Here is a 24,338-nt window from a genome sequence, read left to right as displayed (position 1 = left end):
CAATGCTCAGGTAGGCCGAGCATGTAAACGATGCCCAATTGGCACAAAAGTGTGCCAAGAAAACATCCCTCACACCATTACACCACCACCACCAGCCTGCACAGTGGTAACAAGGCATGATGGCTCCATGTTCTCATTCTGTTTACGCCAAATTCTGACTTTACCATCTGAATGTCTCAACAGAAATCGAGACTCATCAGACCAGGCAACATTTTTCCAGTCTTCAACGGTCCAATTTTGGTGAGCTTGTGCAAATTGTAGCCTCTTTTTCCTATTTGTAGTGGAGATGAGTGGTGCCCGGTGGGGTCTTCTGCTGTTGTAGCCCATCCACTTCAAGGTTGTGCCTGTTGTGGCTTCACAAATGCTTTGCTGCATACCTCGGTTGTAACGAGTGGTTATTTCAGTCAAAGTTGCTCTTCTATCAGCTTGAATCAGTCGGCCCATTCTCCTCTGACCTCTAGCATCAGCAAGGCATTTTCGCCCACAGGACTGCCGCATACTGGATGTTTTTACCTTTTCACGCTATTCTTTGTAAACCCTAGAAATGGTTGTGCGTGAAAATCCCAGTAACTGAGGTAGATAACTTAAAATCGCCTTTCTTTCCCATTCTGCAACTGCCATGTGATTGGTTGATTAGATAATTGCATTAATGAGAAATTGAACAGGTGTTCCTAATAATCCTTTAGGTGAGTGTATATTTTTTTTAAATAAAATTATTTATTTACTCTTTTTAAACATATGCTAAAGTGTACTTTTTTATTCAAATGTGAAAGTCACTGATCATGTTTATATGGTCATAAGCAGTTATATTGTTCTGACCTCCTGGCAGGCAGGAATGCAGTTCTTGGCCTCTCGGATGCTCTCCCACAGCGGGGAGTTTCCTTTCCACGCCAACGATTCCAATACCTGCTCCTCAACATGGTTCAGATGTTTGACTACCTCCCGGAAAAGACCCTCCTCCGCCCGTACCAACACCTCAATCACCTGTGAACGAGATAGAGGCTTTTAACTCTTATCAATTAATGCATACCGTTTTAATGGTTATCATCTCTTTATATTAATTTACCTTGTAAAAGTGATAAGCGGGGAGATCAAAGATTTGCAGGACTCTGGGAAACTCTCCTGGTGGTCTATATGAGAAGATGACGATTTCCAGGCAGCAGGCGATCAGTGACCGGTGGAATACGTCCTTCTCTAGAATGCCCTGAGACACATGATATAACATTCAGCATACATAATTAAATGAAGTGTGCAGCTAATGTTCAATAGTTTTGCAGTAAGGCTTACATTACATTCATGGCTTATTTAGGGCACATTGTGTGATTTAAACTTGAACTGAATTTGAAACCTACAGACAGGTCCATGTCTCCAAGCCTTTTCTTCTCCTGGTTGACGATCACTTCCAGTGATTTGTAATAAAGTGCCTCAGCCAAACAAAAATACTTCACTGCAACATCTGTAAAACAAGATGCCCAAACATTTTTGAAATCAGTTTTTGAATTGTAGAGACAGTCATTCGCTACAAATGAAAGAAATTCATGTAAGAAAAAAATATAACATAAGGAAGCATAAAGATGCACACCTCTTGCCAGATTCTTGTTCTCCTCTCCTGTTCCCTCATAATTCTGAAGAAAAATCTCTGACATATCCTTCAGCCTTGCTGCTATGGAATCGCTGGGGTCTCTTGCACATGATCTGTGTTTTATTAAACAGAAAATACCAGTGATTCCAGTGCACAGCAATTATTACTGCAGTCACAGGTCACTGGAATCACTGCAATCACAATTACTGGAACTCAAGTTCACTGCAAACTTTGGTATAACATTTTACTGGGATCCCTGTCACCTGAATACACTGGAATCACATTTTATTGGAATCACTTGTGTCATTTTACTGGAACCATTATCATCTGTATACACCAGAATCACTGAATCACAGTTCACTGGAATCACTTGTGTCATTTTACTGGAATCATTATCATCTGAATACACCAGAATCACTGAATCACAGTTCACTGGAATCACTTGTGTCATTTTACTGGAATCATTATCATCTGAATACAACAGAATCACTGAATCACAGTTCACTGGAATCACTTGTGTCATTTTACTGGGATCATTATCATCTGAATACAACAGAATCACTGAATCACAGTTCACTGGAATCACTTGTGTCATTTTACTGGGATCATTATCATCTGAATACAACAGAATCACTGAATCACAGTTCACTGGAATCACTTGTGTCATTTTACTGGAACCAGTATCATCTGAATACACCAGAATCACAGTTCACTGGAATCACTTGTGTCATTTTACTGGAATCATTATCATCTGAATACACCAGAATCACTGAATCACAGTTCACTGGAATCACTTGTGTCATTTTACTGGAACCAGTATCATCTGAATACACCAGAATCACAGTTCACTGGAATCACTTGTGTCATTTTACTGGAATCATTATCATCTGAATACAACAGAATCACTGAATCACAGTTCACTGGAATCACTTGTGTCATTTTACTAGGATCATTATCATCTGAATACAACAGAATCACTGAATCACAGTTCACTGGAATCACTTGTGTCATTTTACTGGGATCATTATCATCTGAATACAACAGAATCACTGAATCACAGTTCACTGGAATCACTTGTGTCATTTTATTGGAATCATTATCATCTGAATACACCAGAATCACTGAATCACAGTTCACTGGAATCACTTGTGTCATTTTACTGGAATCATTATCATCTGAATACACCAGAATCACTGAATCACAGTTCACTGGAATCACTTGTGTCATTTTACTGGGATCATTATCATCTGAATACACCAGAATCACAGTTCACTGGAATCACTTGTGTCATTTTACTGGAATCATTATCATCTGAATACACCAGAATCACTGAATAACAGTTCACTGGAATCACTTGTGTCATTTTACTGGGATCATTATCATCTGAATACACCAGAATCACAGTTCACTGGAATCACTTGTGTCATTTTACTGGAATCATTATCATCTGAATACACCAGAATCACTGAATCACAGATCACTGGAATCACTTGTGTCATTTTACTGGGATCATTATCATCTGAATACAACAGAATCACTGAATCACAGTTCACTGGAATCACTTGTGTCATTTTACTGGGATCATTATCATCTGAATACAACAGAATCACTGAATCACTGGAATCACTTGTGTCATTTTACTGGAACCAGTATCATCTGAATACACCAGAATCACAGTTCACTGGAATCACTTGTGTCATTTTACTGGAATCATTATCATTTGAATACACCAGAATCACAGTTCACTGGAATCACTTGTGTCATTTTACTGGAATCATTATCATCTGAATACACCAGAATCACTGAATAACAGTTCACTGGAATCACTTGTGTCATTTTACTGGAATCATTATCATCTGAATACACCAGAATCACTGAATCACAGTTCACTGGAATCACTTGTGTCATTTTACTGGGATCATTATCATCTGAATACAACAGAATCACTGAATCACTGGAATCACTTGTGTCATTTTACTGGGATCATTATCATCTGAATACAACAGAATCACTGAATCACTGGAATCACTTGTGTCATTTTACTGGAACCAGTATCATCTGAATACACCAGAATCACAGTTCACTGGAATCACTTGTGTCATTTTACTGGGATCATTATCATCTGAATACACCAGAATCACAGTTCACTGGAATCACTTGTGTCATTTTACTGGGATCATTATCATCTGAATACAACAGAATCACTGAATCACTGGAATCACTTGTGTCATTTTACTGGAACCAGTATCATCTGAATACACCAGAATCACAGTTCACTGGAATCACTTGTGTCATTTTACTGGAATCATTATCATCTGAATACACCAGAATCACTGAATAACAGTTCACTGGAATCACTTGTGTCATTTTACTGGAATCAGTGGTATCACATTGTAATAAGATCACAATTCAATAGAATAACTGGTATCACTCTTTACTGGGTTGACAATTAAGTGAAATCCCTGAATATCTAGTCACATTTGACTAGTATCATAGTTTCTTGCAATAACTGAAATCCCAGGTGAATAACACTGTTTTTTTAATGAGGATTCAATTTAATGGAAACAATAGATTGGTAAGTTGTGAAGTTTATTGGAATCACAGTTCATTAGATTCAATGCAAGAATATTTCACTTGTTTCCATTCAAATGTGATTCCAGTGAACTGTGATTGTGGTGAATCCAGGGGAAACGTCTGTAAATACAAGAGCTCTGCTTCTTGTATGTTTCAGATTGTGACTAACACAGAACCTAGCTTGGGATCACCTGAATATGTCTCTGAGTTTCGTGCTGGGTCTGTATTTGAATCCTGTCAGCAGCGTGTGCAGACGGCCCACACTTTGCATCGCCATGGAAACGGGGGTACCCACGCTGCTCTCCAGCACGTACCTCCTTCCTGTCAAAGGGGTACACACTTTCAGAGCAGACGCCTGTAAAACAAACACATTTATTGATGAAAATCATTGTTCATTGTCAACATTAATTTATTTGTTTGTGTTTGTACGTCACACATACTGTCATTGAGTTCTGGAGAGGGTTGGTCAGTTGTTCCTGGTTCTCTATCCCGTCAGAGAAACAAGGTCCTGGGGTACCAATGTCTTCTCTGGCTGCATCTCCCAGAAATACTCTCTCATCCAGAGAACCAGATGATAACACATGTTCCTCATACACACGGTTCAGAGAAGCTCTGCAGAAACAGACAGAGAGCAGCGAGATAACCTACAAGAGAAATGTTTAAGAACCGTCATGTGGATTTGGTGATTAACTGAAAAGAGATGCTTACAGACTGTCACCGAAATTCACTGGCTCCAAAAATCCTGTCAGCGTGTCTTCTTTTCCTTTCAAAATCTGTGACGGGGAACAAGATGTGAAATGGCAAATTTTGCATATACTTAGCCAAACAAAATTGGTAAAATAAATAATACATCAAATTATAATACAATTTAAAGCCAGTTTAAAGATATAATGAAATCTAATTTGCAACATATTTAACATGACTGAATATGAATGTCCATTTTGATATCATGTTGACTTTAAACTTGAAGAGGATATCCTGGCATACCCCATAAAGGCCCCAATATACTTAAAGCAAATCGTAGAACAAACTGATGTGATGTAATTTCGAACAAATATTTTGTTTGTTTCCAGACTTCGAAACAGCTTCCCAAAGCAAATTTTCCAGAAAATTCTGCTTTGGGTGGTAAACACTTTCAAACGACCATTGGTCCGCGGCGAACACATTGTGCTTTGGAGCTTTTCTGGTTCATTTCCTGTTGAGTTTGTTGAGGTCAGACGTCCAAGAGTGAAAACATAAACACTGAAGAGAAGTTTAAAGTTTTCTCTCAACACGAAAATCAATATTTGAAGTGTAATTTGATTGTTTAGTTTGTCTCACGTCCCATTAGAATACATGGAGGGGGCGGGGTTAATGAACTATACTGGGACCAACCACGCTTTGGCTTCACTTTCCAGGAAGCGTGCGGCACACTTGGTTTAATCTAAAAACTATATTGAGCTAGAGGAACTTAAAAATGTATAACATACAGTAAGCACATTTTTTTAACCCTAGAACAACCTAAACTTGTCTAGTTCAAATCTGCAGTTATCATAGCACATGCTATATACAACTTATTAAGCATATATTTACATATTCTCCTTATCCAGTCCTATGCAAATAATGCTGGGAACAAAGAAATCCACTACTCAATTTCCAAAGTTATCAATACAATTTTATTAAATTACTACAACTTAATTAAACAAATCAGTTAACATAAATTTAAGTTCAAATTTCAATATTAAGTTAAGTTAATGTAATGATCAACATCAACAAAGGTTTAATCAAATCAATAATTTAGAATTTTTGTCTTGCAACCATGAATTTCATTCATTTCAACAAGTTCACTGAATTATTTTTTAGTGTGAACTTCGCTGTGAGTATATCAGGGCCTAATGTTAGTGTATTTCCAGTACCTTGCGCTCAAAGAGTTTCTTGATGAAGGGTTTCCAGAAATGCTCCTTTACTCCTTTGGCCTCCAGCACCAGACCATCATGAAGCTCACACAGCTGCTCTATGAAACATAATGAGCCTGGGCCTGGCTTATAATCTTTACTATTGAAGTCCTCAGGCAACCCTGTGCACAAAACACACAAACCAATGTTTGTTTGACCTCCTGCCATCTCCTAGGGTTTGGACAACTGATCTCACAGGACATGGTTAATTTTGGACACAAATGTGTATAATGCCATGGGTATGACACAGGTATTACAAGGAGAGGGTGAAATATGAGGACACTGGCCATGTCCGCACTTTTCAAAATGCTTATAAATCATACAGGATGAGTTTTTTTGAGAAAGTAAAAATGCAGAATGTTTCCTGTGATGGGTAGGTTTAGGGACAGGGGCAGTGTGTGTGTGTGTGTGTGTGTGTGTGTGTGTGTGTGTGTGTGTGTGTGTGTGTGTGTGTGTGTGTGTGTGTGTGTGTGTGTTTGATGGGTAGGTTTAGGGACAGGGGCAGTGTGTGTGTGTGTGTGTGTGTGTGTGTGTGTGTGTGTGTGTGTGTGTGTGTGTGTGTGTGTTTGATGGGTAGGTTTAGGGGTAAGGGCAGTGTAGGGGATAGAGAGTACGGTTTGTACGATATAAAAACCATTACGCCTATGGAATGTCCCCATATGTCACAAAAACAAACGTGTGTGTGTGTGTGTGTGTGTGTGTGTGTGTGTGTGTGACCTTTAAAGGCTGGGTTGAGCAGATCTTTACGACTAGAGCACAGGAGTGCGTTGCAGTAAACCAGATCCAAAGCACACAGGAGAAGATGATACGAGTTCACCAGATCATCACTGATCATTGGGAAGTTTCCTACAGGAAAGAGGAGACATTAATATTTGTTATACAGTAGAATATAGAAGTATATAAAAAAATAATAGATGGTGGTTTTAATGATGTACGACTATGCAACCTTTTGATTCTGACTGATCCTTCCTTTTAAAAGTGTAGTTTGGTTAAAGACTTGTTCCCTCAACTGAAACTACACTATCTGCCTAACTTATTACAGAAAAGAACTGAGCACAATTGTGTTCAGCAGCAAAACTACTGATCACACTAAACACATATATATCAAGCAGACAGGTGGCCCAGCTCTAATGCAACAACAGGAAAAGCCTGCAAAAAAATCTACATGTGCAGCAAAGCCTCAGTGTTTGGAATCATCATTTCCGGTTTAATTCATTTCAAGGGTTACAGTAAAAAAAAACAGCCGAAGAAAGTATTGTGCCTTTATGTAATAATAACTGTTATCAAAAAAACAAAAAAACTCTTGAGATGGTCAATTATATGCTAGTTCACTAGTGACAAAATATACACATTTACAGTTAGTTTTTCTCTTTTGCCACAATTGAGGAAAATTGCAATGACATGCTTTGTGATCCTGTTATAGCAAGCATGTTCTCAGAGTGCCACCCTATAATAAACAGCAGAAATGTAAAATGTTGCATAAATAATACCACAATTCACAAGAATTAGCAGACAATTTGAATTCATATTGATTTGCAAGTTGACTCACTCAATCACTGGAAATGATTCTCAAATAAGTCACTGGAAAATAACTGACTCAAATGATTCACTGGACAAAACCGATTCAAATGGTTAATTGGAAAGAACGGACTCAAATGAATTACTGGACAGAACTGATTCAAATGGTTCACTGGAAAGAACTGCATCAAATGATTCACTGGACAGAACTGACTCAAATGGTTCACTGGAAATAACTGAGCCAAATAATTCACTGGAAAGAACAGACTCAATTGATTCACTGGAAAGAACCGAGCCAAATGATTCACCGGACAGAACAGTAAAATAAATAACTTAAATGATTCACTGTATAATAACTGACTCAAATGATTCACTGTAAAAATAAACGTTTCACTGTAAAAATAAATGACTCAAATGATTCACTGTAAAAAAACTGACTCAAATGATTCACTCTAAAATAAATGACTCAAATGATTCACTGTAAAAATAAATGACTCAAATATTTCACTGTAAAATAACTGACTCAAATGATTCACTGTAAAATAACTGACTCGAATTATTCACTGTAAAATAAATGACTCAAATAATTCACTGTAAAATAACTGACTCCAAGGATTCACTGTAAAATAACTGACTCAAATGATTCAGTGTAAAATAACTGACTCAAATGATTCACTGTAAAATAACTGACTCAAATGATTCACTGTAAAATAAATTACTCAAAGGATTCACTGTAAAATAACTCACTCAAATGATTCACTGTAAAATAAATGACTCAAATGATTCACTGTAAAAAATAAATGGCTCAAATGATTCACTGTAAAATAACTGACTCAAATGATTCACTGTAAAATAACTGACTCAAATAATTCACTGTAAAATAACTGACTCAAATGATTCACTGTAAAATAACTGACTCAAATGATTCACTGTAAAATAACTGACTCAAAGGATTCACTGTAAAATAACTGACTCAAAGGAGTCACTGTAAAATAACTGACTCAAATGATTCACTGTAAAATAACTGACTTAAAGGATTCACTGTAAAATAACTGACTCAAATGATTCACTGTAAAATAAATGACTCAAATGATTCACTGTAAAATAAATGACTCAAATGATTCACTGTAAAATAACTGACTCAAATGATTCACTGTAAAATAAATGACTCAAATGATTCACTGTAAAATAACTGACTCAAAGGATTCACTGTAAAATAACTCACTCAAATGATTCACTGTAAAATAAATGACTCAAATGATTCACTGTAAAAAATAAATGGCTCAAATGATTCACTGTAAAATAACTGACTCAAATGATTCACTGTAAAATAACTGACTCAAATAATTCACTGTAAAATAACTGACTCAAATGATTCACTGTAAAATAACTGACTCAAATGATTCACTGTAAAATAACTGACTCAAAGGATTCACTGTAAAATAACTGACTCAAAGGAGTCACTGTAAAATAACTGACTCAAATGATTCACTGTAAAATAACTGACTTAAAGGATTCACTGTAAAATAACTGACTCAAATGATTCACTGTAAAATAAATGACTCAAATGATTCACTGTAAAATAAATGACTCAAATGATTCACTGTAAAATAACTGACTCAAATGATTCACTGTAAAATAAATGACTCAAATGATTCACTGTAAAATAACTGACTCAAATGATTCACTGTAAAATAACTGACTCAAAGGATTCACTGTAAAATAACTGACTCAAAGGATTCACTGTAAAATAACTGACTCAAATGATTCACTGTAAAATAACTGACTCAAATGAGCAATTCAATCATCAATGGGCTATATTTACATACTACTCCAGTGTGGACTTTATTATGTGAAATTTTTGTACATCTACATTTGCCAAAATATACAGTATTTAACCAAGGCTCACTGCATGCAATACTGTATCCCACAATCCAAACCTCCCTTTTCCAGTGTGACCTGTGAGGTAACAATTATGACAATCCTTTTTGCATACAATCTTTTACTTGACTATTGCTAAAATATATATTTGTTTACACAAAACATGTGTTTTTTGAACATGATTATTTTCCAAGACGATAACCGGAGGCTGTTCGTTTGCATTCATGTAGTAGACATGTAGAACAAAAACAAACTATGACCAGCCAGGCTTTACATTTAATATAAACATATTAATTTTACCTTCTAAATCATAATAAAATACCAATGCACAATGATGCCAATGATTTGCAATGGACAATAGAAATGGTCAAGAGTTGATCTGCCCCTGGTACTCACGTGTAGTTTCTCATTTAATCCCTCAAATAATGTGACAGCATCTTTAAACAGCAGCAGGCTCGTTCCTCTGCATGGAGGGGCTCAGAATGACAGGACGGGGTCTAGAGGGGCACAGATCTGCCCCCGTGTCCCGCTGAGCTTCCCTCAAACACAGACAAGCCCTGACTTGTCATGTAGGCTGGTTGCTATGTGAAGTGACGCACTCTGCTCGAGGGAATAATGCGCTCTGCTTTTGTGTGTGTGTGGGCATGTTTTTGTGACATATGAGGACACAAATGTGTATAATGACATGGGTATGACAAAGGTATTACAAGGAGAGGGTGAAATATGAGGACACTGGCCATGTCCGCACTTTTCAAAATGCTTATAAATCATACAGGATAAGGTTTTTTTTTTAAAGTAAAAATGCAGAATGTTTCCTGTGATGGGTAGGTTTAGGGGCAGGGACAGTGTGTGTTTGTGTGTATGTGTGTGTGTGTGTGTGTGTGTGTGTGTGTGTGTGTGTGTGTGTGTGTGTGTGTGTGTGTGTGATGGGTAGGTTTAGGGGTAGGGGCAGTGTGTGTGTGTGTGTGTGTGTGTGTGTGTGTGTGTGTGTGTGTGTGATGGGTAGGTTTAGGGGTAGGGGCAGTGTGTGTGTGTGTGTGTGTGTGTGCGTGTGTGCGTGTGTGTGTGTGTGTGTGTGTGTGTGTGTGTGTGTGTGTGTGTGTGTGTGTGTGTGTGTGTGTGTGTGTGTGTGTGTGTGTGTGTGTGATGGGTAGGTTTAGGGGCAGGGGCAGTGTAGGGGGATAGAAAATACGGTTTGTACAGTATAAAAACCATTACGCCTATGGAATGTCCCCATATGTCACAAAAACAAACATGTGTGTCTCTGTGTGTGTGTGTGTGTGTGTGTGTGTGTGAGCCTGTTTATGTGGTTTATGAGGACACAAATTTGTATAACTACATGTGTATTACACTGGTATTACACTATAAATGTGGTTTATGAGGACATATCAAATGTCCAAAAAAAATTTTTTCTGTGGCAGAAACGAGCTTCTATAGTTTCGTGCAATTAACAGTTGACAAAGTGAAGAATTTAAAAGTATTTGTTTGCAGAAGAGTAAAATTAGAATAGAAGCAGAAATGTGACAAATCCATGAATCTTATGAAACCTGTCAAGAGCATGTTTGGGTCATTTTATCCCAAAATCAAAAGAGCTTTCAGCGAGCCACATTCTCTCAAAGCATTAAACAAATTACTCTGCAAATGCGAAGTGCACATGTTCATGTGTGTATGTGCGGAAACACTCTGTCCCCGATGGCCTCTGACTCAATCAAACATGCCTGCACAAGCCCGAATAATGAGCACCGGTCACATGATCAAGCTCTCTGTGCCCTCAGCCAATGACTGCCTGTCCTTCTGTTAGGCACGCTCCACAGCATTATGACCCTGTTACGGGACAGTCTGGGAGGAACAGGAAGCCTCGCAGCTCCTCCTTCCTCATTACAGCCGGAGCTCCTCTTCTTCTCCTAATCTCTCCAGCACCGATTACAGCCAAGCAAAGCATTACTATTGTTCTCTTGCATACTTATTATTTTTCTTCTGAACAAAACTTTGGTGTCTTACTCGTCCCGCAATGTTTGTCATGAGGCGTTAAAGGGTTAGTTCACCCAAAAATGAATTTGATGTCATTAACTCCTCACCCTAAAGTCGTTCCTCACCCGTAAGACCTCCGTTCATCTTCACACACAGTTTAAGATATTTTATATTTAGTCTGAGAGCATATCCAAGTGTATGCACACTATACTGTCCATGTCCAGAAAGGGAATAAAAACATCATCACAGTAGTCCATATGAGACATCAGTGGGTTAATCAGAGTCTCTTGAAGCATCAGAAATGCATTTGGGTCCAAAAATAACAAAAACGATGACTTTATTCAGCATTGTCTTCTCTTCCGCGTTTGTTTTTAATCCTCAAATAAAGATTCAAACGGTCATGAATCAGCGGATTGATTCATGTTTCGGATCGCGTGCCAAACTGCTGAAATCACGTGACACTGGCGATCCGAATCATGAATCAATCCACTGATTCATGACTGTTTGAATCTTTATTTGAGGATTAAAAACAAACGCGGAAGAGAAGACAATGCTGAATAAAGTCATCGTTTTTGTTATTTTTGGACCAAAATGCTAGCCTGACGAGCCAGACCCACATCAAGATGTTTGGTCTGGAAACTCACCATTGACAGCTCAATCTGAGGGGCGGATAAACGGTTGTCTTTCAAACTCCCTCTGCACGCGATAGGATAGCGCTACACCAACCAGAGCAACGAAGGTGAAGCGGAGCTCGTTGATAGATTAAACATTCACCGTATCTGATCAGCAAAACTCAGAAACACATCTTCCGTTTTTAAGAATGACTTCAGTGCCGTTCTTTGTTCTTTTCTCAGAGAAAAGCTTAACTCCAAGTCTTCCAGAGTCGCGGTCAAAGCTGATTCGAAAGACCGCCGTTCGCCAGTTTCTGTGTTTACTAGAAGCACGCAAACGCAACTCAGCTGTCATTATGTTAAGCCCCGCCCACCGACTCTATACACGATGTGATTGGCCCGACCAGAGTTTGGCGTTTACAGCTCAGAAGGGTATTGAGAGTTGCTAGACGACACTCGCGGCAGATTAGATTTGCTGTCGTTAATGATGTCAAATTCATTTTTGGGTGAACTAACCCTTTAAATCACACAGTTGATGGTGCTTTTACTAGCAATTGGGTGTATGATGTTTGTCCGGCAGGCAAAAAATCCCATAGACTTCATCATAGCTCCAAGCGAGGATTTTGTAAAAACATGGGTTGCCACATTTGAAAAGGCTGGAAACCTATTTAAGAAAATACCTCGCAATTGGGTATACGTTTTACCCCTGGGGCACAAAACTGCCTAAAATTGTCCATAGACATACTATGGTGAAGGTACGGTTCATGAAACAGGAAGTGCACACGTGTTTTTCCTACTATAGTAACTTTTATAGGAATTTTGTATTGAACTGAATGCTTCTTCCCTTATTTATTAGGCAAAAATTAGTATAGCAAAAGAGTAGTATGTCCAAATTTAAAAACTCTTGCCGGGCCAATCACATCGTGTATAGAGTCGGTGGGCGGGGCTTAACATAATGACGGCTGAGTTGCGTTTGCGTGCTCCTTCTAGTAAACACAGAAACTGGCGAACGGCGGTCTTTCGAATCAGCTTTGACCGCGACTCTGGAAGACTTGGAGTTAAGCTTTTCTCTGAGAAAAGAACAAAGAACGGCACTGAAGTCATTCTTTAAAACGGAAGATGTGTTCTGAGTTTTGCTGATCAGATACGGCGAATGTTTAATCTGTCAACAAGCTCTGCTTCACCTTCGTTGCTCTGGTTGGTGTAGCGCTATCCTATCGCGTGCAGAGGGAGTTTGAAAGACAACCGTTTATCCGCCCCTCAGATTGAGCTGTCAATGGTGAGTTTCCAGACCAAACATCTTGATGTGGGACTGGCTTGTCAGGCTAACACATTACTATAATTTTTTTCAGATTTTAAGAATGCACTACGCTACACTACACTATACAATACTGATGCTGAAAAATCAGCTTTGATCACATTTTAGAATACAGGGAGTGCAGAATTATTAGGCAAGTTGTATTTTTGAGGATTAATTTTATTATTGAACAACAACCATGTTCTCAATGAACAAAAAAAACTAATTAATATCAAAGCTGAATATTTTTGGAAGTTTCAGTTTTTAGTTTTAGCTATTTTAGGGGGATATCTGTGTGTGCAGGTGACTATTACTGTGCATAATTATTAGGCAACTTCACAAAAAACAAATTTATACCCATTTCAATTATTTATTTTTTACCAGTGAAACCAATATAACATCTCAACATTCACAAATATACATTTCTGACATTCAAAAACCAAACAAAAACAAATCAGTGACCAATATAGCCACCTTTCTTTGCAAGGACACTCAAAAGCCTGCCATCCATGGATTCTGTCAGTGTTTTGATCTGTTCACCATCAACATTTCGTGCAGCAGCAACCACAGCCTCCCAGACACTGTTCAGAGAGGTGTACTGTTTTCCCTCCTTGTAAATCGCACATTTGATGATGGACCACAGGTTCTCAATGGGGTTCAGATCAGGTGAACAAGGAGGCCATATCATTAGATTTTCTTCTTTTATACCCTTTCTTGCCAGCCACGCTGTGGAGTACTTGGACGCGTGTGATGGAGCATTGTCCTGCATGAAAATCATGTTTTTCTTGAAGGATGCAGACTTCTTCCTGTACCACTGCTTGAAGAAGGTGTCTTCCAGAAACTGGCAGTAGGACTGGGAGTTGAGCTTGACTCCATCCTCAACCCGAAAAGGCCCCACAAGCTCATCTTTGATGATGCCAGCCCAAACCAGTACTCCACCTCCACCTTGCTGGCGTCTGAGTCGGACTGGAGCTCTCTGCCCTTTACCAATCCAGCCACGGGCCCATCCATCTGGCCCATCAAGACTCACTCTCCTTTCATCAGTCCATAAAACCTTAGAAAAATCAGTCTTGAGATATTTCTTGGCCCAGTCTTGACGGTTCAGCTTGTGTGTCTTGTTCAGTGGTGGCCGACTTTCTGCCTTTCTTACCTGGGCCATGTCTCTGAGTATTGCACACCTTGTGCTTTTGGGCACTCCAGTGATGTTGCAGCTCTGAAATATGGCCAAACTGGTGGCAAGTGGCATCTTGGCAGCTGCACGCTTGACTTTTCTCAGTTCACGGGCAGTTATTTTGCGCCTTGGTTTTTCCACACGCTTCTTGCGACCCTGTTGACTATTTTGAATGAAACGCTTGATTGTTCGATGATCACGCTTCAGAAGCTTGGCTATTTTAAGACTGCTGCATCCCTCTGCAATATATCTCACTATTTTTGACTTTTCTGAGCCTGTCAAGTCCTTCTTTTGACCCATTTTGCCAAAGGAAAGGAAGTGGCCTAATAATTATGCACACCTGATATAGGGTGTTGATGTCATTAGACCACACCCCTTCTCATTACAGAGATGCACATCACCTAATATGCTTAATTGGTAGTAGGCTTTCCAGCCTATACAGCTTGGAGTAAGACAACATGCATTACGAGGATGATGTGGTCAAAATACTCATTTGCCTAATATTTCTGCACTCCCTGTATATTCACATAGAAAACAGCTAATTTAAATTGTAATAATATTTCACAATATTACTGTTTACTTTATTTTGTATGAAATAATGCAGGTTTTGTAAGCAGAAGAGACTTTATGTTCAAAAACTATTAAATGTTAAGTAATTATTTACCTTTAGCGTGTATGAACAGGATCCAGCAGAAATTGAAGACCTCAGTGACGGTGCAGGGATGTCGTCTGAGGACACAGGAAGTGTCAGTCAGCACAAACTCAAATCTGATCCATATGCAGAAATAACTGATTGTTTGCACATTATCTGTGAACTACAGTAGTGCCCTAACCTGAGGTTGTTTCTCATATGATCACGCGGTTCACATTATAAAATGCAGCGGAAAGATCAGGTTCAAGTACCTCTGTTTCCTGCCTCTGTGCGTTCTGGGTAATTCATCTGTGGGAGCCCTGAAGATGTCTTTGAATAAGGGCACGTATTTTTTAAAGATGACAGATGTGACGGTGAAGTTCCTCTCCAGTTTCTCTGTGCTCTGCTGGAACTCAATGGGCAGGTTGGCCATATCCTGCCATTTCTTCATTTTATTAAAAAACTCGATCAGGCTGAAAGGTATAATGAGGTTATCTAAATGTCAATCATTACAATAATACTCATATCCAAATATAATAAGAAAGGCACCCAATGTGTCAGTTTTCTGGAAATTGCCTTGATGTCCCCTAATGTGCAGTTTTTGCATTTTCCGTTTTTGAAATGAGTAAATCTTAAGCTCAGAGTAATGATACTATACTATACTATATTACAATATACTTTACTATACTCTACTGTCCTATACTATACTATACTGTACTATACTGTACTATACTGTACTATACTATACTGTACTGTACTATACTATACTGTACTATACTGTACTATACTATACTATACTATACTGTACTGTACTGTACTATACTATACTGTACTGTACTGTACTGTACTGTACTATACTATACTATACTGTACTATACTGTACTATACTATACTATACTGTACTGTACTATACTATACTGTACTGTACTGTACTATACTATACTATACTATACTGTACTATACTGTACTATACTATACTATACTGTACTGTACTGTACTATACTATACTATACTGTACTATACTGTACTATACTGTACTGTACTGTACTATACTATACTATACTGTACTGTACTATACTGTACTATACTATACTATACTGTACTGTACTATACTATACTATACTATACTATACTGTACTGTACTGTACTATACTATACTATACTATACTGTACTGTACTATACTATACTGTACTGTACTGTACTATACTATACTATACTGTACTAAACTGTACTATACTATACCTATACTATACTATACTGTACTGTACTATACTGTACTATACTATACCATACTATACTGTACTGTACTATACTATACTATACTATACTATACTGTACTGTACTATACTATACTATACTATACTGTACTGTACTGTACTGTACTATACTATACTATACTATACTGCACTATACTGTACTGTACTATACTATACTGTACTGTACTGTACTATACTGTACTATACTATACTGTACTGTACTGTACTGTACTATACTATACTGTACTGTACTGTACTGTACTGTACTATACTATACTGTACTGTACTGTACTATACTATACTATACTAGACTGTACTGTACTATACTATACTGTACTGTACTGTACTATACTATACTATACTGTACTATACTGTACTATACTATACTGTCCTATACTATACTATACTATGCTGTACTATACTATACTATACTATACTATACTATACTATACTATATTATACTATACTATACTATACTATACTATACTATACTATACCGTACTATACTATACTATACTATACTATACTATACTATACTATACTATACTATACTATACCGTACTATACTATACTATACTATACTATACTATACTATACTATACTATACTATACTATACCGTACTATACTGTACTATACTATACTATACTATACTATACTATACTATACTATACTATACTATACCGTACTATACTATACTATACTATACTATACTATACTATACTATACTATACTATACTATACCGTACTATACTATACTATACTATACTATACTATACTATACTATACTATACTATACTATACTATACCGTACTATACTGTACTATACTATACTATACTATACTATACTATACTATACTATACTATACTATACTATACTATACCGTACTATACTATACTATACTATACTATACTATACTATACTATACTATACTATACCGTACTATACTATACTATACTATACTATACCGTACTATACTATACTATACTATACTATACTATACTATACTATACTATACTATACTATACTATACTATACTATAACGTACTATACTATACTATGCATATACTGAACTATACTACAGTACAATAGACAACGATTTTGTTAAGAATACATACATTGTTATTTTTCCCCCTGTAATTACTATAAATTCTCTGACCATTTTACTTTTGAATTTTACATAGTTCTCTCTCTCAGTAATGGTGGTTATCATTACTGTTTTACAATAAGTTTAAATCTGTATGAATTAAAGCAGGAATACAAAAAAATAAAATGATGAAATAAGCATGTACATGTTTTTGAGTTATTGCTAGATTAACCCATACATATACTGCATAGAGTTATTACCAAGAAGATTATATAAAATACCTTATAATAGAATACTTTTTTTAGTTGCTATGATCATTTTATGAGATTGCACAACTCTAATATATACATTCAATCTGGTCTCTTTGGCTTATTAGCTGTAAGAAGCTATAAGCTCATTGCAAGAAGAAATGCTGCTCTCTAAATCCCCAGGTGATCTTTAAGTTGTCTTGGGAACATCACAACATGTTTGTGTGTGTGTGTGTGTGTGTGTCTGCGTGCAACAATAGCTAAACTGTTCAGCTGTGCCATTTGTATCTATTTAACTTTATCTATTTATAATCTCAGAATAAGTAGATATGTTTACAGACCTCTGTTGTGATGAGCGCAGTATCCTGGTCAGCGATACGTAGTTGCCCTCCGCTGTGCCTTTACCTATAGTGGGCACTGAAGACCTGCAGGCCACATACAGAGCACACGCCAACCAGTGCAGGTCACTGCCCTGAGACACGCAGAGACAATACAAAATCAAGCGGTAAATGGAGTTAGCTAAAATATATTTGGACACTAACAAAAAAAGCATTACCATTGTTAAAATAGCTACTCAGTAAACAGATAACATTCCCCTAATCTTAAAAAGCCTTTCCTGGTTGACCAATATGTTGGATATGTACCATGAAAATACCATTGCATTAAATACCATGGTTTATGAGTATGACAGAAAATCATGCTTTTATCATGTAATTGTAGTACCAAGGCTGAATTGTTTTTCTCCACAAGCACAATAAGGTGACACAGTGGGGACATTAGAGGTGCAGTTTTATTTTGCAGTCTTAAAACAACCAAAAGCATACCTTGTCCTTACTGTAGCCTACATACAATATTAAAAGCGTCTCGCTGCAAAGGTGTTCATTCAGATAAAGCTATGATGATGTCACAAACCCCTCACGCGCATTCTGCACTCATGTCAAATACGCAATATGCACATTCACACATATAACACATTTAGACATTCTTTGGCATGTTAAAGCATAGACTTCATACATTAAACATGAACATAACAGGTCAATTCACATGAATACTATTGAATGCATGTATATTTACGAATCTAAATATGTGCACTGGGCCTGCATGAGTTCACTTTACCTCCAGAGTGTAATTTTTGCTGATATTTTCATAACTCCTCCATGCCCTGTTACTCGACTCCTCGTCCATATTCAGAGCTCGACACAGATCTTCAAATGCATGTCTAGTTTTCACCAATGTATCTTCCTCCTCGCTCATTTTTGTGCGCTTTTCTTGTTTTTACGAGTGATTTGAATCTTTGTTTGCAATACAATAAATGCAGAAAAGCAAACCGCTACTAAATGAACGGGAGTGAAATCAGAATTAAGTTATTTCATGACAGCGCGAGCGACTGTACAGTTCTGCACAGTGTAGCCATTTAAATGTCTTTTGACTGACAGCTCACTCCTGCTGTATTTGAGTTACGCCGAGTGCGTGCCGACTCGTCCGAAACGAAGAGTTACGTAGCTTTTTTGACGTAACTATATACGCGGATTCCATTCTGTAGGTAGAGCCTGTCACACGGAAGTGGAGGTCCCGCCCCCTTTCTGACTTTATTTATGCCATTTCCCTTTGACTTAACTCATTATAAAATGCTGTTTTACGAGTCCAAACCTGTCAGCCTGCATTTCAGCGTTTAGATAACGTTTTAATATAGTTTAAGAAGTAAATTAGACATTTGCTGTGTTAAGTTTTGTTTCTCTGCTGCACTGTATAATCACATTACACTGTTTTCCAGAGCAGTATTTACTCGGACATTCAGACGTTCAATAGTCATATAATATATTCTCGTGTAGTGGACGAATAGTAGCTTTTTTAGTGAAAACAGCAGCATTTTAATGGAAATTCAACAGCTGTTTTTGAGCGCAGTTCATTTTAAGCACGCGAAGACCTCTGTGAAAACTCAATTTCCCATAAGGCGTTAGAGCGGAAATGGAGTCCTTTAAAGCGGAAGGGGATGAGTTGTTTGTAGCAACTGTCGCTGTGGTCAGTGTGTGATGCTGTTGAATCGGTGAGATTATGTTTGGGTTAAAATATGTTTATTTTATCAACTTATGAAGTATACTGTATGCTTATAACTTAGTCTGTCGTAACATTATGGGTTTTCTGTGACTTTGATAATTTACAATAATACCATGTTGATACATGGTCCCGAATAAACATGGTGATGCCATTGTTTTCCTCTGTATCCTACGTAAAGTTAGTTATTAAAAAATGTATTGATTTACTTTAATTCATATGTTTTGAAGTGTATATTTGGTTTGACTTTAGACTGAATGATGTTTGCCCGTGCTGATGAAACAGCGGGTGATATTCCTGTCAAAGACATCTCTGTCGGCCCACATGCCGCAGCTACATTACCAGGTCAGTCTGACAACAAAAGTATTATTATAATCGGCAAAAACTCATTGCAGGTAATGGCCATTAAATGAAGGAGTCCTGTTTGTTTGTAGAGTCTCTACTTTCTCAAAATGTCCGAGAGAGGCAGAACGTGTCCAAGATCAGCAGGGACGAGCTGGAGGACAAGTTTCTACGGCTGCAGGATGAAAACCTCACACTCAAACAACACACATGCAAACAAGAAGACAAGATCCGCAGGTTTACATTAACCATTCAATTCTAAACATACATATTAATATCAATTGGCTTAATTGAATACAACATTACAAGAACAATTTAATACATTTAGAAATGATTGTGTTGTTTCAGGATGGCCACCAAGTTGATTCGGCTGGTGAAGGACCGTAAGCAGAGCGAGGGCGGTCGTGTAGCGGGCGGTCGAGATGTGGAGGTGGAGGAGATGATGGAGGAGCTGCAGGAGAAGGTTCAGGAGCTGGAGAAACAGAACGAAGGGCTCAAGCGCCGTCTGCTGGCAACCAAACAGCAGCTGCAGGTTCAAAGCCGCCGGCACACTCCCTACAGCCACATCCAGCCCCGCATCAACTCCGGCCTCCGCAGACTCCGAGACGACGCGCTCCTGACGCCATCACGACCACACACTCCCAAAGCAGGTATTCTATTCTATTCTATTCTATAGCCTACTGTGTTTTCCATTCTCGCCTATAATGCAGTTTGTTCAATTGTGTGGTTTCATTATTTTCCCATCATACTATATTCTGTAATCTATATTCCACAATCAATTTTTCTATTCTATTCTGCAATTCAGTTTCTGTTCTGTTCTTCACTATATTCTATTTTAATATCTATATTATATTCTGTTGTCTATTTCTGCAATATATATTAAAGGTGCCCTAGAATGAAAAATTGAATTAACCTTGCCATAGTGAAATAATAAGAGTTCAGTACATGGACATCACATACTGTGAGTCTCAAACACCATTGCCTTCTACTTCTTATGTAAATCTCGTGAATCAAAAACACCACGGGAAAAAAAGTGCTTCTCAACATAAACCCAACCGTGACGCAATCGCTGGGGATCATTTATATACACGCCCCCAACATTTGCATCTGTCCAGACATGTTCATTGTCAGGCGGAAATGGAGTGACTAATCAGGTAAGCAAGCTGCTCGCATGGACACGTCATGTTCAGGCTGTTCAGGAGACCTGAGGACTATTCTACCCCTCCCACTGACAAAAAAATGTCAACAGTCATGGTTGATGTTTATAATCCGATACCACAACAATTTAATTCAAAATCGTTCGTTTGCTCGGCCCATTTCAAGCAAGCTTCGCTCAGCGTCTTAAACTGAAGAAAGGGGCGACTATATTCCTGCAAGCAGTAAGTAGTGATTTATCCACTGATTGACTGTTTAAACAATTTCTGATTAAATTGAAAGTTTCTTAGAGAGACAGCATTGTCTAGACTCTAGATAACGCAAGATGCTAGTACAGTAACAACAGGAAACTCCAAGTACCATACAAAACTAAATAGTGTGTCTAATGAAAAAGGTTAATATTATTTTGTATTACAAAATACAACCGGAGATACGTTGTTTACAGATCGTTCACTCGATCCTTCTAGCAAACGTCACCTTTTCCACCATATAAGTTAAACGACAGTCATTTGACAAGGCTATTAATTTTGTAAAAATATAAGTTATATATTTATATTTTTGAGAACTGAAGTATGGCGTTTCCTATGATGTTTTTGCCTATTTGTATTTCAGATTAGGCTACACCACAGTCACTGCGTAACGTTCTCCTACATTGTGACTAACGTTATATAAACATGCAATATTGTTGACGAAAAAAGACAAGTCTAAAATGTAGACTGAATGACGCTTTAAGCAGAACATCTCAAATGGAGAATGATAAAATGCAGCTTACTTGTTTATTGGTGTTTTCAGATCACCGGCGTGAGAGAGAGAACTCGCGTGCATATGGTTGCCAGATTGGACATGTTTAGGTAAAACACCGGATGCATACGGGTTTCTTTTCACTAGGGATGTAACGGTATTGAATTTTCATATCACTGTATTAGTGACCTAAATTATCACAGTTATCAATAGTTATCAGGTTATCAGTGTTTAAAAAGAACCAAGGGCACACACTGAAAACATGTCAACAAGTTTTATATTTGAAGATCAACAAACAACAAATAAATCAAGCAGTTCTATGCACTTTTTAAAAGCAACATTGTATTCTGTGGGATTTCCTTCCTTAAATTGGCCGTCATCAATAGCACCACATGCATAAATAATCATTTGGTGTAAATAGAATCTCTAACATTATCTCTATAAATATGTTCAAGCAATATTCTCATCAGTGTCCTATCAGCTATGACACATTTAAATCTAGCATATTTTGAGCCCAAACAGTATCCCAGGAAAATAAATTATATCCATATTTTAATGATTTGACGGTTTATTTTATTAAATATCAAAAATCAAAAAGGTGTGCATTATACCCGACCTGATTCATTATACCTGATTCATTTTCCCCTTTAGGACTTTTGTAAAAGCCAAAATATGGCCACTCCTCAGATTTTTTACTTTTAGAAGGCTGGAAAATCTCCCGGTACTGTCACTGCCTTCTGTCATTTCTTCTCATTCAGAAAACAGCGCTGCGTCACGTGCTGCGCGCGCCTGAGCCAGACTGGACAGGATTTACCGCGAGTTTTCAAAATCGTAATAATCATGACGGTTTTAATGATAATAAAATTTTAACCGATATTACTAACCGTCAGGACATTTTATCGTGAAACCGGTAATCGTTACATCCCTACTTTTCACAAAAAACTCTGTTTGGGGGATTTAAATTACTGAAATCTGGCAACCGCACGACCGCGAGCTCTTTCTCCCGCGCGGATGATCTGTGGTCTGTGTTCTGTCAGGACTCACGAGCCGCTTCGCTGAACTGCTGTGCTGTGCTGTGAGCTGTGAGCTGTGAGCTGCTGAAATAAGCCAATCAGAGCAGAGCTCAACATTAATATTCATGACTCTTCCAAATAAGGCAAAAACAGAGATTACATCCTAGGGACAATTTATAGGGTTGTAAATGGACCTGTAAAACTGTATCTGGACATTTTTTTTCCTTAAATAAGCAGCATACCCTCTATTTAGATATCAGAGAACAATTTAACATATTGTTTCAACTCATTCTAGGGCACCTTTAAAGTACACTGTTCTATTCTGTATTCGGTTCTGATGTCTACTATATTTAGTTTTAAATCTTCTATGTTATTCTATTCTTTTCCATTCTTTGCTACATTCCATATATGGTAGTGTATCCTATTCTAAAAACAAAACAAAAAATCACTTGCTTGGGGGTGAGCATTTTGTGATAAATTCTTGAGCTATTCTTAAAGGATCCTTTGAGCATTTCTTAGGATGTGTAAAAACAGAGGAACATTATACATGACTTGTAGTTAAAATATGGGTGTTTTTGTCTTTATTGAAAGGTATCGGGCACGTTGACGGGGAAATGAGTGCCAAACCTCCCCAGGGTTTGTTGCCCCGCTATGGACACAGTCTGCTGGATGAGGCCCGAGCCGAAATCCGTAACCTGTGAGACTGCACCTACTAGATGATGCACTATCTTCAAACCCACAAATGGCAACACAAGACTAAGAAAGGATAACGTTATACATTTATTGCCTGTTTTACCCGATCACAGGGAGAATGCGATTGAGATTCAGCAAGCTCAGATGGAGGAGATGGAGAGATCAGCGGAGATGTTGAGAGATCAACTTAAGAGGAAAGAGAGAGAGTTTGAGGAGGCACTCCTCCAGATGAGAGAGCATCAGGCTAGTGGACAGAGGTGCTGTTCTCTCTTTTTAAACACTGTACTTAAACAGAGGGATTGCTGTGGTAGAATATGAATGCATAGATTTGTAAACTCTCTTGATCTCTGTTTTAAAGGTTAACGATAAAGGATAACGTAGAGATGATCAAACTACAAAAGCTGTTATCTGAGAAGGGGAACACACTCACAGTGCTGGAGGGCAGATTTCTACAGCAACAGGAGGTATTATCAGCCAATTATACGTGTATGTGCTCTGCTGTTTCCCGGATTCTTTGCACCTCTATATAGTCCGACACACATACGCGTGTAAGTAAGCATGTCTATGCACACACTGTT

General features: G+C 37.8%; 2 protein-coding genes across 5 annotated transcripts in view; one reads left to right on the top strand and one right to left on the bottom strand.

The window, feature by feature from the left end:
- Positions 1–19,175, bottom strand: part of rbl2 (retinoblastoma-like 2 (p130)) — a 36,811-nt gene extending 17,636 nt beyond the window's left edge. For both annotated transcript variants that reach the window (XM_067436331.1, XM_067436332.1), the window contains exons 1-13: positions 18,878–19,175; positions 18,103–18,233; positions 15,443–15,643; positions 15,204–15,268; positions 6,808–6,936; positions 6,052–6,212; positions 4,865–4,929; positions 4,597–4,768; positions 4,348–4,511; positions 1,583–1,695; positions 1,353–1,456; positions 1,067–1,204; positions 820–984 (exon numbers count right to left, since the gene is read on the bottom strand). In XM_067436331.1, the coding sequence (XP_067292432.1) occupies positions 820–984; positions 1,067–1,204; positions 1,353–1,456; positions 1,583–1,695; positions 4,348–4,511; positions 4,597–4,768; positions 4,865–4,929; positions 6,052–6,212; positions 6,808–6,936; positions 15,204–15,268; positions 15,443–15,643; positions 18,103–18,233; positions 18,878–19,015 (1,746 nt within the window). In that variant the 5' untranslated portion in view covers positions 19,016–19,175. The remainder of the gene's footprint in view (positions 1–819; positions 985–1,066; positions 1,205–1,352; positions 1,457–1,582; positions 1,696–4,347; positions 4,512–4,596; positions 4,769–4,864; positions 4,930–6,051; positions 6,213–6,807; positions 6,937–15,203; positions 15,269–15,442; positions 15,644–18,102; positions 18,234–18,877) is intronic.
- Positions 19,176–19,504: 329 nt separating this feature from the next.
- rpgrip1l (RPGRIP1 like) overlaps positions 19,505–24,338 on the top strand; it is a 38,166-nt gene continuing 33,332 nt past the window's right edge. The window contains exons 1-7 of one of the 3 annotated variants that reach the window (XM_067436012.1): positions 19,505–19,808; positions 20,069–20,161; positions 20,251–20,395; positions 20,507–20,808; positions 23,659–23,764; positions 23,874–24,017; positions 24,119–24,224. In XM_067436012.1, the coding sequence (XP_067292113.1) occupies positions 20,074–20,161; positions 20,251–20,395; positions 20,507–20,808; positions 23,659–23,764; positions 23,874–24,017; positions 24,119–24,224 (891 nt within the window). In that variant the 5' untranslated portion in view covers positions 19,505–19,808; positions 20,069–20,073. The remainder of the gene's footprint in view (positions 19,809–20,068; positions 20,162–20,250; positions 20,396–20,506; positions 20,809–23,658; positions 23,765–23,873; positions 24,018–24,118; positions 24,225–24,338) is intronic. The other 2 variants (XM_067436011.1, XM_067436010.1) reach the window with 2 other exon arrangements.

Source organism: Pseudorasbora parva, chromosome 25, assembly GCF_024679245.1.
Source record: "Pseudorasbora parva isolate DD20220531a chromosome 25, ASM2467924v1, whole genome shotgun sequence".
Classification (NCBI taxonomy): Eukaryota; Metazoa; Chordata; class Actinopteri; order Cypriniformes; family Gobionidae; genus Pseudorasbora; species Pseudorasbora parva.
Note: the sequence above shows the minus strand (reverse complement) of the source record. Positions and strands in the feature narration are given on the sequence as shown.